This window comes from Bos grunniens, chromosome 16, assembly GCF_055505025.1.
Source record: "Bos grunniens cultivar Pamir isolate PY7600 chromosome 16, Bosgru_T2T1.0, whole genome shotgun sequence".
NCBI classification, from domain to species: Eukaryota; Metazoa; Chordata; class Mammalia; order Artiodactyla; family Bovidae; genus Bos; species Bos grunniens.
The window spans coordinates 17069949-17083909 of record NC_141180.1 but is presented as its reverse complement, the minus strand read 5'-3'; the positions used below and the strand labels follow the sequence as shown (position 1 = coordinate 17083909).

Here is a 13961-nt window from a genome sequence, read left to right as displayed (position 1 = left end):
CCCAATGCCTGTACTCCAAAACTAGTAGGCCAGCCAGGTATGTGCACAACAGGGGAAGACAGAGCAGAAAAAACAGAACCACTTCTGTACGTTCTGAATCAGAATCTCTTCTAAATGTGTACAAGCTATGTGTTGGTTGGTCCTGGAGGAGGAAGCTTCTTAAATCTCATTTGAGGAGTAGGATTAGGATTTGTCATTCCTTGACTTAGAAAATTAAGATGGGTGGTAAGCAGAATGGCCCCTCAAAGATGTCCACATCCTAATTCCCAGAGCCTGTGAATATGTATCTTGCATGGCAGAAGGGGTTTGCAGGTGTAACTTAAGACCTGGAGATGGGGACATTACCCTGATTATCCAGGTGGGCTCAATCTAACCACGGTTCTTAAAAGTGGAAGGGAGGGGGCAAAAGAGGGGTCAGGGAGGCAGAAATTCAAAGCAGGAAAGGGACTCAGTCTGTTGCAGGCGTTGAAGATGGAGGGAGGAAGACAACCCAAATGCAGTTGGTCACTAGAAGCTGGGAGGAGCCCCCAGGTGACTCCAGTTCTCAATCCTACAACCGCAACAGCAGAGTTCTGCCAACACTCAAGTGAACAAGGAAATCCCCGAGAGCATCCAGAAACGCTGATTTTAAGCCCAGTGGGACCCATGCCAGACTGCAACCTACAGAACTGTTTGATAATAAATTGGTGGTGCTTTGGTAGGACTGATTTGAAGCTAAAACTCCAGTACTTTGGCCACCTGATGCGGAGAGCTGACTCATTTGAAAAGACCTTAATGCTGGGAAAGATAGGGCAGGAGGAGAAGGGGACAGAGGATGAGATGGTTGGATGGCATCATCCACTCGATGGACATGGGTTTGGGTGGACTCTGGAGTTGGTGATGGACAGGGAGCCCTGATGTGCTGTGGTTCATGGGGTTGCAAAGAGTCGGACACGACTGAGCAACTGAACTGAAGCCTCTTAATCTGTTATGATGGAGAGAAAAAAGTAAGGATGGGAAGGCAAAGGAGGGAGAAAAATAACTATCAAAGTTCTTAAAAAATCTTAAAAACACTGTATGCTTCAGTGAACTGAGAATGGGGGGCAGGAGTAACTGTATTCTGAAGAAGACCTGAGAAGTAGTTGGTTGGAAACCAATGGAAGCAACCAAAAGGAGGCAGGTGACTGATGATTGAGGTTAGTTCAATGGAAGCAACCAAAAGGAGGCAGGTGACTGATGGTTGAGGTTAGTTCAATGGAAGCAACCAAAAGGAGGCAGGTGACTGATGGTTGAGGTTAGTTCAATGGAAGCAACCAAAAGGAGGCAGGTGACTGATGGTTGAGACGTTAGTTCATGCAAGGCTGTTGCTTTCTGTTTACTCTCAAGAGGGTCTATCTGTCCATCAAACTCTTGTCCATCAAGTCGGTGATGCCATTCACCCATCTCATCCTCTGTCGTCCCCTTCTCCTGCCCCCAATCCCTCCCAGCATCAGAGTCTTTTCCAATGAGTCAACTCTTCGCATCAGGTGGCCAAAGTATTGGAGTTGCAGCTTTAGCATCAGTCCTTCCAAAGAACACCCAGGACTGATCAAATTACAAATAGTCAATTTGCAGAAGGAAAGATGAAGGGCTGAAGCCTGTGCTTATTTCCTTTTATATCCTGAAATCAGTGTAAATTGTGCTTTGTGAAAAAGACCAGTTTCTTTAAAAAAAAAAAACACCCTGTTGTAGAGCACACATGGCAATCCAATTTAAAGGTTATATTTTCTAGCTTAATTTGCACTTAGATACAGCCATGTGATTAGGTTCTGGCTGGGGGCAGGGGGCATAAAAGTTGAAATAATGTGTATGACTTAGTAGAGAGGTCTTATCCCTTCTGCTTGGCTTGAGCAACAGTTGCTATCTTAGACCATGTGGTGATTTTGGATGAAAACCATACAAGTGGAAGACAGGAGAAATCTGAAGCACTCTGAATGTCTAGCACTCGCCACCTAATATTGAGTACCCACGTGGAGCATCTGCTAGTTCTATAACTGGATACCTCTGGATTTCTGGAATATAAGTAACAATACCTCTAGATTTCTTGAACATAAGAAATACATCTTCTTTGTTTTTTGTTTTATTTTGACTTTTTGTGTTTCCTATAGTTAATCCTATAACTGTTATCTTATTCCAGTTACCTGCACAGATATGTAGGAATCAGAAATTGACCATAAACTGGCCAGACACTACGTAAAAAACTAAGGCTCTTATTGGACTAAGGCATGAGAAACAATATTCAGGGGCTTCCCTGGTGGTCCAGTGGGTAAGACCATGCTGTCAGTGTAGGGAGCTTGGGTTCAGTCCCTGGTCAGGGAACTAATTCCTCTTGCCCTGTGGTGTGACAAGAAATTTGAAGAATTTTAAACCATGTTTGCTTTTGGAATGGGTGGTGATGGTATTACCATTTAGCTTTTAGGTTGTGTGATATTTCAAAGACATTTTTTAAAAAACATTAAAATGAATCTTCAGTGAGAGCATTAAATACAACCAGCTTAGCTCACCTAGTGTGTGTGAGTCCTCCAGGTGTGTGCAACTCTGTGATCCCATGGACTGCCGCCCGCCAGGCTCCACTGTCCATGGAATTCTCCAGGCAGGAATACTGGAGTGGGTTGCCATTTCATTCTCCAGGGAATCTTCCCGACCCAGGGATCAAACTAGGGTCTCCTGCATTGCAGGCAGATGCTTTACCGTCTGAGCCACTAGGGAAGCCCTTAAATATTTAATTTTTTAATTAAATAAAATTTGAATTTAATTAATATGACCATTTCTGTGGGATATGAGATTTATTAAACAAATAGCTGAAATATAAAAATTTAAATCCAGATGCTTCAACTTGTTACTATTCTAATATCCCCCTTTACGTTTGCTTCTATTTTATTATTGTTCATTTCCAAATTCAGATTTTGCATTACTTTGGAGAGCATATTATCATCTCTTTTATCTCCTGAAGCAGCCCCTTTGTTGAGGACTTCTTCTGCTACAATAAAAAACTGTTCAGTTGGTTGAAGAATGCTTACTCCATAGCCGTTGTTGTTGTAAATATGATTATTAGTCATCTTCAATTTGGGTGCTGGAAGAACCTGTTAAATTATTCAAGGAAGTTGGGTTTTCAGTAATTTCTATAAAACTGAACTAATGAACATTTCATAAGCTCTAGAACTTAATTCCTGAGCTCACACATTTCCTTAAAACAACTGAATCTCAGTTTTGAACAAGTGTTACTTTCCTCACGCTGGATTAATGTAATATTAACTACAAAAATATTTGAGGAAATAGTATATGAAGTTTTCAAATTTATCGTTAACTATACAAGTCGAGAGAGGGACCTAGAAAGGTAGAATTTACATAAGTAGAAAAGAATGGGAAAGCATTTCACTTACAAATTATTGCTATTTATGTTTTAATTGGTTAGCTTAAATTATTTTACAACTTTTGAACAACTTAAATATTTCTTAATATATTTATCCTCTTTATTTGCTTTACTTAACCAAATGTATTAATACTACAAGCTGGCTCAATGAAAACAAAATCTAAAAAGAACTTACCCCTTTCTCATATTCAAAGTTATTTACTAAGAATTTAAATTGAAATTATTATAAGACTAAATTTGTTTCCTGTCAACTATCATCTAAACAGTATTTTAATTGCTTGTACCATACTTAACAGACTAAAATTTAAGGCTGAAGCTAATATTTTGGTATCTTTATAATTTACAATTCTTATGTTAAAAAATATGAGAATACCTTCATATTAACTCCACCTAAGGTGCTTTTTGAACTGTCACAGGTTCTGAGGTTATTACAGTGATGAATTTCATTTCTTTCCAGAATGGCTACGCTCCCAGGATACAGTTCAACACCAGCACCCTGTAAATTAAAAGCAAATAAAACAATCTACAAAACACATGTACACCTCCAAAATTTTCTTTAGACTTGAAAAATGTAGTTCTATATTAGCAATCTAAACATATTAAGTTACATGAAAATACAATAGTACAATTTATTGTGGAAATAACATTTAAAACATTGAAAACAAACTCTGTGTCAAAGAATCATTAGACCTATAGGAAGGCTGAAGGTGTATGGACCATTACATTGCTCTCCTCCCACCCGAATCATGTCTTAGAAGGGAAAATCTCTTAATAGCAGTTATTCTAAGTAGTTATAAAAATTAATGTATATGTACTTTAAATCCTTCATAATGCTGCTAAAATCTGTTAACCTGACTCAAAATCTGTTTATAACCGCTGATTCCTAGATATTTTTAAAAAGCACACATCAACAAAACTCATTTCTTACTTTGGCAGTTCACTTTCCTCAGTATACTAAGTGTATAAAACAACATGCTTGTACTTGTTCTTGTTTAATTTACTTTTATCAGTTTCCAAGCTTAATTATAATTCCATTCAAAGATAAAACAATTGGTACCTTCTGTTTACATATTAAGATCACTCAAAGTTATATACAGCCAATAAACCATAGATTTTATAAAATAAAATACCTGGGCACCAGTTATTTCACTGTCTGTAATAGTCAAAGCAGCCCCTGTAAGAACACATACTCCTGTTCCTTCACATTTTAATACACAGTTTTCTAGAGTCATGTGACCAGACTCTACCACCACAATCCCATCAACTGTCCCTTGTTGTATCAAAGACAGATGCATTAGCTTCACATTATCAGCTTTGGACACCACAAAACTGTCGTGAGAAGGTTCAGAAGTAATCATAATTTCCTCTCTCTTTCCAATTCCTGATTTATAGGGACAAAAATACATAATTAAATGAGTACTTCCAAAGCTTAAATCCCATTAGTCATTCAGTAATACTTGCTATTACAAGTAACATTTGTAATTATTCAGTCAACCATTTAGACACTTAACTATAATGTAGTCTTGTTTCCTTATTTTGATGCCATGATGGAAGAATCTGGGTTTATAATCAACCTAAATGTACCTATGGTACTTAACACACTCATTCCACTACATATTTCCCTATATTACAGTGAGCAGTAATCTACAAAATGTGTAAGATCCAGGAAGTATCTTACCATAACCTGGTTTCAAAACCATAATAAAAAAGACTGGCAGAGACTCTTGAATTAGGTTATAAGATTATTGTAATTGTGTCTATAATTTTGCTCTAGTAGTCGTCGCAATCCTCTAAGTTGAACATCTATCCAAAAATGAGGGGTTGTATATTGAAGACAAATTTTTAAAATTAACAAATATCCTTATTACCCATATAGTTCAGCAAAGTGAACATTACAGTCATCAAAATCTAGTGGAAATTATGCTCAATTTTTGAAATGATAGCAAAGTTTGTCATCTGTCTTGTCTTTTGGCCAGACAATGGGAACAACCTTAATGTAAAAGGGCAGAACCAGTCACTAAATATGTTCAGAATCTAAAAGAAATTTAGTAAACTCTGCTTTTTTACTTCTAGTTTAGTAAGTTTCCATAGAATTAAGCTTTTAGAGAAAATACTGAGTATATTTTAATATACCTTTACATTTGGGTTTTCTACTAAAGTAGTATGAAATGCTGTGGAGACAAGAGAAAAAAGTAGTTCAGGTAAAAAATAGAGCTGCTGGAAGATACTGTGAGCAGGTTTGTTTGTTTGTTTTGTTCTGACTGTTTATCATGGGGAAGCAGTCTCACTGATCTCTCTGGTACAGTGCGTCCAAGGAGGAAATCTGTACAGATAGTACACTACGGGACAGGTGCCTGCTCAGTTGCTCAATTGTGTCTGACTCTTTGTGACCCCATGGACTATAGCCCACCAGGGTCGTCTGTCCATGGGATTATCCAGGCAAGAATACTGGAGTAGGCAGTATTCTTCCCTCCTCCAGGGGATCTCCCCAGCCCAGGGACTGAAGCCTCATCTCCTGCATCTTCTGCATTGGCAGCTGAATTTTTTACCACCAAGCCACCTAGAAGCCCACACTGGACAGGTGACAAAATATTAATTGGAAAAGGCACATAAGGGATATTTGTGAAGCCCCAAACTGTCCTAATTTCTAGTAATCTGATTAACCATGTTTATAATATACAGTTTGTCCAGAATACACTGCTATTAAAAGATTAAAAAGGATGCCTTGCTAACCCTTTATAACAATGTCATCAGTCAATAAAGCAAGATTTACAGCTTGATATTCTCCTGGAAAAATAACAACTGTATCTCCACTGTAACAGCTATCCAAAGCCAAATCCAAATCATCATGCTGTTGGAGAAGTGTGTCTGGAGATAAGTCCTTTACCTGAAAAGAAGAAATAGAACAGTAGGTCCGAATGACATAGGTCATTTAAATCAGTTAACTCCTTGGTAATGTGCTTTTTCACACTGAAGTGAAGTGAAGTCACTCAGTTGTGTCCGACTCTTTGCGACCCCATGGACTGTAGCCTACCAGGCTCCTCCATCCATGGGATTCTCCAGGCAAGAATACTGGAGTGGGTTACCATTTCCTTCTCCAGGGGATCTTCCCGACCCAGGGATCAAACCTGGGTCTCCCGCATTGGAGACAAACGCTTTAACCTCTGAGCCACCAGGGAAGCCTTTTTTCACATTATCTTATAGGTAATGCACTGTTTAAATACTGTGTATGTTTATGTTCATTAAATGTTCAGAGAACAATGAAAGATTTTCCTTACAATCCCTAATAATTCTTACAGCTACTAAATACAGCCAGAAGTTATTGTGACCTTTACCCCCTAAACTCCCAACAGTTCTTTGAAATAAAGTATTATTATACCCTTGTAATGTTACAAAATTGAAACTCAGTGAGAGTGAATGATTTGCCTATGGACACAGAATGAGTGAGTGGTAAAGCTAAACTTTAGGTCTAGGTTTTGATGACCCCAGATTTCTTTCCTATTGGAAACTACTACTTTATTTTCTTTAACTCAAACTGACCCTAAAATTTTGGTAAACCATCAAAAATTTATTATAGATTCTAAAACTAAAATGAAAAAGTACCAGGAATTTGCACTGGGAGTAGAAAAGGTGAAAGAACTTCATTATTAGAACCAGTAAGAATGAGAAACTTTAAAAATAAAATTTGAAAACTAAATATATACCATGAAAAAATGTCTATTCTTTTATCCCAATACAAATGGCATTATCATTCATGTCTCTTTTTTCTTATTATAAAAAATAGAAAATTGAAACAAAGCATAACAAAAATGGAAATTTTAACAAGTTTTTACCTAAATAGAATATATTTATGAAGCTACTTTCCTTCTTGTCTTTTTCCTATGCATATACTCACATGCATAATACTGATGTATCATAAGATGGATGCAGGTGATTTTGAATCCTGATTTTCTCATTATGTTATATCACACTTCCCCATGTCTTTAAATATTTTTTCAAAACCTAATTTTTTAAATTTATGTAATAATACATCATATAGATGTGTATATATTTATTTATTTGACTGCTTGAGTCTTAGATACAGCACGTGGGATCTAGTTCCCTGATTAGGGGTCGAACCTGGGCCCCCTGCATTGGAAGTGCAGACACTTAGCCACTGAACCATCAGGGAAATCTCGATGTGTCATAATTTATGTTATAATTTTCTATCCTTATTTAGATGGCTTATAATTTTCCAATATCATGAAAATACTACCACAAATAAATTATGCACATCTCTGGTTATTTTTTAGGGTAAACTGCTAGATTGAGAATTACTGTCAAAAGGTATAAAACATTTTAAGCCTCTTGTATACATATTGCTAAACTGCCGTCCAGAAAAGTTTAACCAATTGAAACTTGATCTGAGACCTCACTTTTCTTTCTGCAAGCTCATCAGAATGCGGTATCTTTTAAATGTATAAAAATATTTGCTATTTTAACAATTTTCGCTGCCTAAATTTAATTTTCCTTGATAAGTGGGAGTGCTGCCTAATTTTAATTTTCCTTGATAAGCAGGAGTGAACATTTTTCTAGAAATATACATATGAAACTCTTACAGTAATCCTAAGTCAGCAAACCAAGATAGTCATTTGTGTTTATATTACATCTTACGTACTCTTATACATCTGTGGCAAACAGCACAAGGATTATCTCTGTAAATAAATGTTTTGGAAAAACTCTAGAAGCCATCTCGTTTTTTTTCCCCTAAGTTTTTTGTTTGTTTGGGTTTTGTTTTGTTTTGCTGCGCCATGCTTGCAGCTTGCAAGATTTTTATGCCCTGACGAGGTATCGAACGCATGTCCTCTGCACTGGGAAGCTTTGAGTCCTAACCACTGGACCACCAAGGAATTCCCATGATTTATATTTTTCTTATTCCTCCTTACCTCAGAAGAGGGACTGATAAGGAAACTGACCTTTGTTTTACCTCCCTCACTTCATGGCAAATAGATGGGGAAACAGTGGAAACAGTGACTGACTGTATTTTTGAGGGCTCTAAAATCACTGCAGATGGTGATTGCAGCCATGAAATTAAAAGACGCTTACTCCTTGGAAGGAAAGTTATGACCAACCTAGATAGCATATTCAGAAGCAGAGACATTACTTTGCCAACAAAGGTCCGTCTAGTCAAGGCTATGGTTTTTCCAGTGGTCATGTATGGATGTGAGAGTTGGACCATAAAGCTGAGCACTGAAGAATTGATGCTTTTGAACTGTGGTGTTGGAGAAGACTCTTGAGAGTGCCTTGGACTGCAAGGAGATCCAACCAGTCCATCCTAAAGGAAGTCAGTCCTGGGTGTTCATTGGAAGGACTGATGTTGAAGCTGAAACTCCAGTACTTTGGCCACCTGATGTGAAGAGCTGACTCATCTGAAAAGACCCTGAGGCTGGGAAAGATTGAGGGCAGGAGGAGAAGGGGAAGACAGAGGATGAGATGGTTGGATGGCATCATCGACTCAATGGACATGGGTTTGGGTAGACTCCGGGAGTTGGTGATGGACAGGGAGGCCTGGCGTGCTGCGGTTCATGGGGTCACAAAGAGTTGGAAATGACTGAGCGACTGAACTGAACTGAACTGAACTGAGGATGGAGGAGCTTTGCCAAGTAGCAGCTGATAAAAGCATTTAAAGACATCCTATACCCAAAGCTACGTGGGACAAAGGATGAAGGAAGGGACAAGAAAAAGCCTACAAATGAGGAAGCTGAAGAGGAAGATTTCTTGGGGTAATAAGAGCTACCTCATATCCTGGGAACCTACAATGAAATGCACAATCTCACGGATGGATGCATACTCAGAAAAGATCTGTAAAGACCTTAGGCTTGTGCTTCTGACTGATCACGGCCCTGTGCAAGCAGAACATGAAAGCAATTGGCAGTTGTAGGCAGCCTGACATAGCTTTGAAGAGTACCTATTCTGCAAAAACAAGATTTTTTACTTTTAACTGTAGGTTTTTAGGAAAATTTCTGTCAGGTCACTAACTGTATCTCAGTTAGTGACATAATAGAGACTTTAGCAGCCATACACAAAATAGAGCCTTTTAAAAATAGCTTGAAAAATTCACTAAACATATTGACAACTGCAGTCCTCAACAATCAATACAGCAAACTCTGGGGATTGGATAGAATCCAAGTCCCAGAGTTACCATCACTGCAGATGGTGTTTGCAGCCATGAAATTAAAAGACGCTTACTCCTTGGAAGGAAAGTTATGACCAACCTAAATAGCATATTAAAAAGCAGAGACATTACTTTGCCAACAAAGGTCCGTCTAGTCAAGGCTATGGTTTTTCCTGTGATCATGTACGTATGTGAGAGTTGGACTGTGAAGAAAACTGAGCGCCGAAGAATTGATGCTTTTGAACTGTGGTGTTGGAGAAGATTCTTGAGAGTCCCTTGGACTGCAAGGAGATCCAACCAGTCGATCCTAAAGGAGATCAGTCCTGGGTGTTCACTGGAAGGACTGATGCTGAAGCTGAAACGCCAATACTTTGGCCATCTTATGCGAAGAGTTGACTCATTGGAAAAGACTCTGATGCTGGGAGGGATTGGGGGCAGGAGGAGAAGGGGACAACAGAGGATGAGATGGTTGGATGGCATCACCAACTCGATGGACATAAGTTTGGGTGAACTCTGGGTGTTGGTGAGGGACAGGGAGGCCTGGTGTCCTGTGATTCATGGGGTCACAAAGAATCGGACATGACTGAGCGACTGAACTGAGCTGAACTGAACTGAATATTAAAAATACCCAGTTTTCAACAAAAATTAGAAGACATACAAAGAAACAGGAAACTATGGTCCATTCATGGGGAAAATTAAAAAGAAAAAAAAATTGACATAAACCACCTGAGGAAACCCAGAAAAGTATTTGGACCTTTTCTTTGGAAAGAATATTTGACAAAATAGCAGTTGAAACCCTGAACAAACTTTAAAACTTCTGTGCATCATTGAACATTATTAAGAAAGTCAAAGGACAACTACAGAATGAGAGAAAATATATGCAAACATGTATCTAAAATTAATATAGTATCTATATAAAGAATTCATAATTGATAACAAAAAGACAAACAACCCAACTAAAAATAGGCACAGGACTTGAGTATATCTCTCTCCAAATAAGACATACAAATGGCCAACAAGCACATGAAAAGATGAAATGAAACTCAAAACCGCAATGAGATACCACTTCATATCCATTAGGATGACTGTAATGAAAGAGACAGATAAGTGCTGCTAAGGATGTGGAGAAATCAGAACCCTCATACATTGCTGGTGGGAATATGAAATAGCTCAGCCACTGTGGAAAACATTTTAGTGGCTCTTTAAAAGGTTAAACATAGAATTACCATACTCAAATGAATTGAAAACAGGTAGTCAGATTAATATTTGTATATGCTACCATTCACAATAGGTGGAAACAACTCAAGTGTCTATGAGCTGATGAATGGATAAGCAAATTGTATATACATACAATGGAATATTATTCGGCCATGAAAAAGAAATGATGTACTGATACATGCTCCAATGTGGATGAACCTCAAAAACATTATGCTAAATGAAAGTCAGACACAAAAGGTCATATATAGTATGATTCTATCTAAATGAAATATGAAGAATAGGTAAATCTACAGAGAGAAGAGATTGGTAGTTGTCAGGGCCTGGGAAGAATAAGATTAACAGTTGAATGGATATAGGGTTATATTTGGGGGTGATGAAAATGTTTTGGGACTAGATAGAAATGACAGTTGCACAATATAGTGAAATAATATTACTAAAATGTCAGTGAACTGTTCACTTTAAAATAGCTCATTTTTTAATGTGAACTTCATCTCAATTTCAAAAAAAAGGGAAAAATATACAAGAAAGAGAAAGAATAACCAAAAGCACAGTCTCTCTGAGCAGTCAGGTAGCAACAGACTCAGTAGTGCAGATGGAAGGGAACTAATCTTCTTTGCACCTGGTATATTTTCAGACACACTTTATCACACTTAACCACACACGTTACCACACTTTCTGAAGCATTACAAGGAAACTGTAATTCTAGCAATGATAGATACATGACTGAAATCTGAATGGCAAACAGTAATAATATTAGGAGTTCACATTTTTGTGGTAGGCACTTTGCTAAAAGATTTACATAAATTACTTAAGCCTTCCAATCCCAAAGAAAGGCAATGCCAAAGAATGCTCAAACTACCGCACAGTTGCACTCATCGCACACGCTAGTAAAGTAATGCTCAAAATTCTCCAAGCCAGGCTTCAGCAAAACATGAACTGTGAACTTCCAGATGTTCAAGCTGGTTTTAGAAAAGGCAGAGCAACCAGAGATCAAATTGCCAACATCCGCTGGATCATCAAAAAAGCAAGAGAGTTCCAGAAAAACATCTATTTCTGCTTGATTGACTATGCCAAAGCCTTTGACTGTGTGGATCACAATAAACTGGAAAATTCTGAAAGAGATGGGAATACCAGACCACCTGACCTGCCTCTTGAGAAACCTGTATGCAGGTCAGGAAGCAACAGTTAGAACTGGACATGGAACAACAGACTGGTTCCAAATAGGAAAAGGAGTATGTCAAGGCTGTATATTGTCACCCTGCTTATTTAACTAATATGCAGAGTAAGTACATCATGAGAAATGCTGGGCTGGAAGAAGCACAAGCTGGACTCAAAATTGCAGGGAGAAATATCAATAACCTCAGATATGCAGATGACACCACCCTTATGGCAGAAAGTGATGAAGAACTAAAAAGCCTCTTGATGAAAGTGAAAGAGGAGAGTGAAAAAGTTGGCTTAAAGCTCAACATTCAGAAGACGAAGATCATGGCATCTGGTCCCATCACTTCATGAGAAATAGATGGGGAAACAGTGGAAACAGTGTCAGACTATTTTTGGAGGCTCCAAAATCACTGCAGATGGTGATTGCAGCCATTAAATTAAAAGACACTTACTCCTTGGAAGGAAAGTTATGACCAACCTAGACAGCATATGCAAAAGCAGAGACATTACTTTGCCAACAAAGGTCCGTCTAGTCAAGGCTATGGTTTTTCCTGTGGTCATGTATGGATGTGAGAGTTGAACTGTGAAGACAGCTGAGTGCCAAAGAATTGATGCTTTTGAACTGTGGTGTTGGAGAAGACTCTTGAGCGTCCCTTGGACTGCAAGGAGATCCAACCAGTCCATTCTGAAGGAGATCAGCCCTGGGTGTTCTTTGGAATGATGCTAAAGCTGAAACTCCAATACTTTGGCCACCTCATGCAAAGATTTGACTCATTGGAAAAGACTCTGATGTTGGGAGGGATTGGGGGCAGGAGGAGAAGGGGACGACAGAGGATGAGATGGCTGGATGGCATCACAGACTCGGTGGACATGAGTTTGAGTAAACTCTGGGAGTTGGTGATGGACAGGGAGGCCTGGCGTGCTGCAATTCATGGGGTCACAAAGAGTCGGACACGACTGAGTGACTGAACTGAACTGAATGACTCTATAGGATAGACTTCATTACTCCTTTTTATAGATAAGGAAGTAAGAGAAACTATGCAATTTTTTAAATCCAACCCAAGTATTATGAAGAAAAACTATGAATCAAACCTAGATTTCTATTATCGTAAAGCTTATATTTTTCACCACCACACTATCCTGCCTTCTAGACAAAGAAGGAACAGGATAGAGTCCTATGATGAACAATGGGGACATTGATATTTCTCCTAAATATAGGAGAATAACTAATGTTGAACTTTAGTTTAAGCACTGAAACAAATACTGCTTATCTCTGTTAGGAATGATTCAGAAGTCAGACTGAGTCTAAACCTAAAGACAGAATTCAGGTCTCTCATCACAATTTGAGAGACTAAGGAAGTAGACATATTTAGTTCAATTGACTGGAAGGATATCTAGGACATTAATTCAATAGAGAATACAGGAGGATTAAGGACAGGCTGTGTACAAAAGAACAGTAAGTTCAAATTTAGGGTCGTTATCTTTTAGTGAAACATAAGGTAAAGATGCTGAGAAGAACTTCTAGTGATGTTGATCAGCAAAAAATGCAAGAGGGGATAAATCTACTGAAAAACCACTGCATGCCAGGCTGCTAGGTATTTTATACATAGGATTTAATTTCATCCTCAAAAAAACAAAAACAAAGTTTAGTGGTGGTATTGGTGGTGATGGTTGTGATGGTGGTGGTAGCCGCGGTAGCCATCATACTAGTAGAAAACGTTTATCGAATACTTACTATGTGCTGGCCATTATTCTAAGCACATGACAAATGTGAATTCATATAGTCTCTATAAATAAAGAACACAGTATTATCCCTATTTTACAGATGAGGAACTAAAGCGCAAATGGGAAAACAGCTTGTTGAAAATTACATAATTAATAAGTGCCAAAGCCAGACTCTGCATCCAGGCAGTTTGGCTCCAGAGATCATCCTCTTAATCAGCACAGTTTTTCTCTCTTTTTAAAGCACTCTGAAAATAAAGAAATTGGGGTTCAGAGTTAGGCTGCTTGCCCAAAACAGCCTATTTAAACACTGGA

General features: G+C 38.3%; 1 protein-coding gene across 1 annotated transcript in view; it reads right to left on the bottom strand.

Moving 5' to 3' along the window:
• Positions 1 to 2785: 2785 nt before the first annotated feature.
• SHCBP1L (SHC binding and spindle associated 1 like) overlaps positions 2786 to 13961 on the bottom strand; it is a 44037-nt gene continuing 32861 nt past the window's right edge. Inside the window, exons 7-10 of the mRNA XM_086343484.1 lie at positions 6125 to 6278; positions 4522 to 4772; positions 3765 to 3887; positions 2786 to 3101 (exon numbers count right to left, since the gene is read on the bottom strand). Of these exons, the coding sequence (XP_086199610.1) occupies positions 2850 to 3101; positions 3765 to 3887; positions 4522 to 4772; positions 6125 to 6278 (780 nt within the window). The 3' untranslated portion in view covers positions 2786 to 2849. The remainder of the gene's footprint in view (positions 3102 to 3764; positions 3888 to 4521; positions 4773 to 6124; positions 6279 to 13961) is intronic.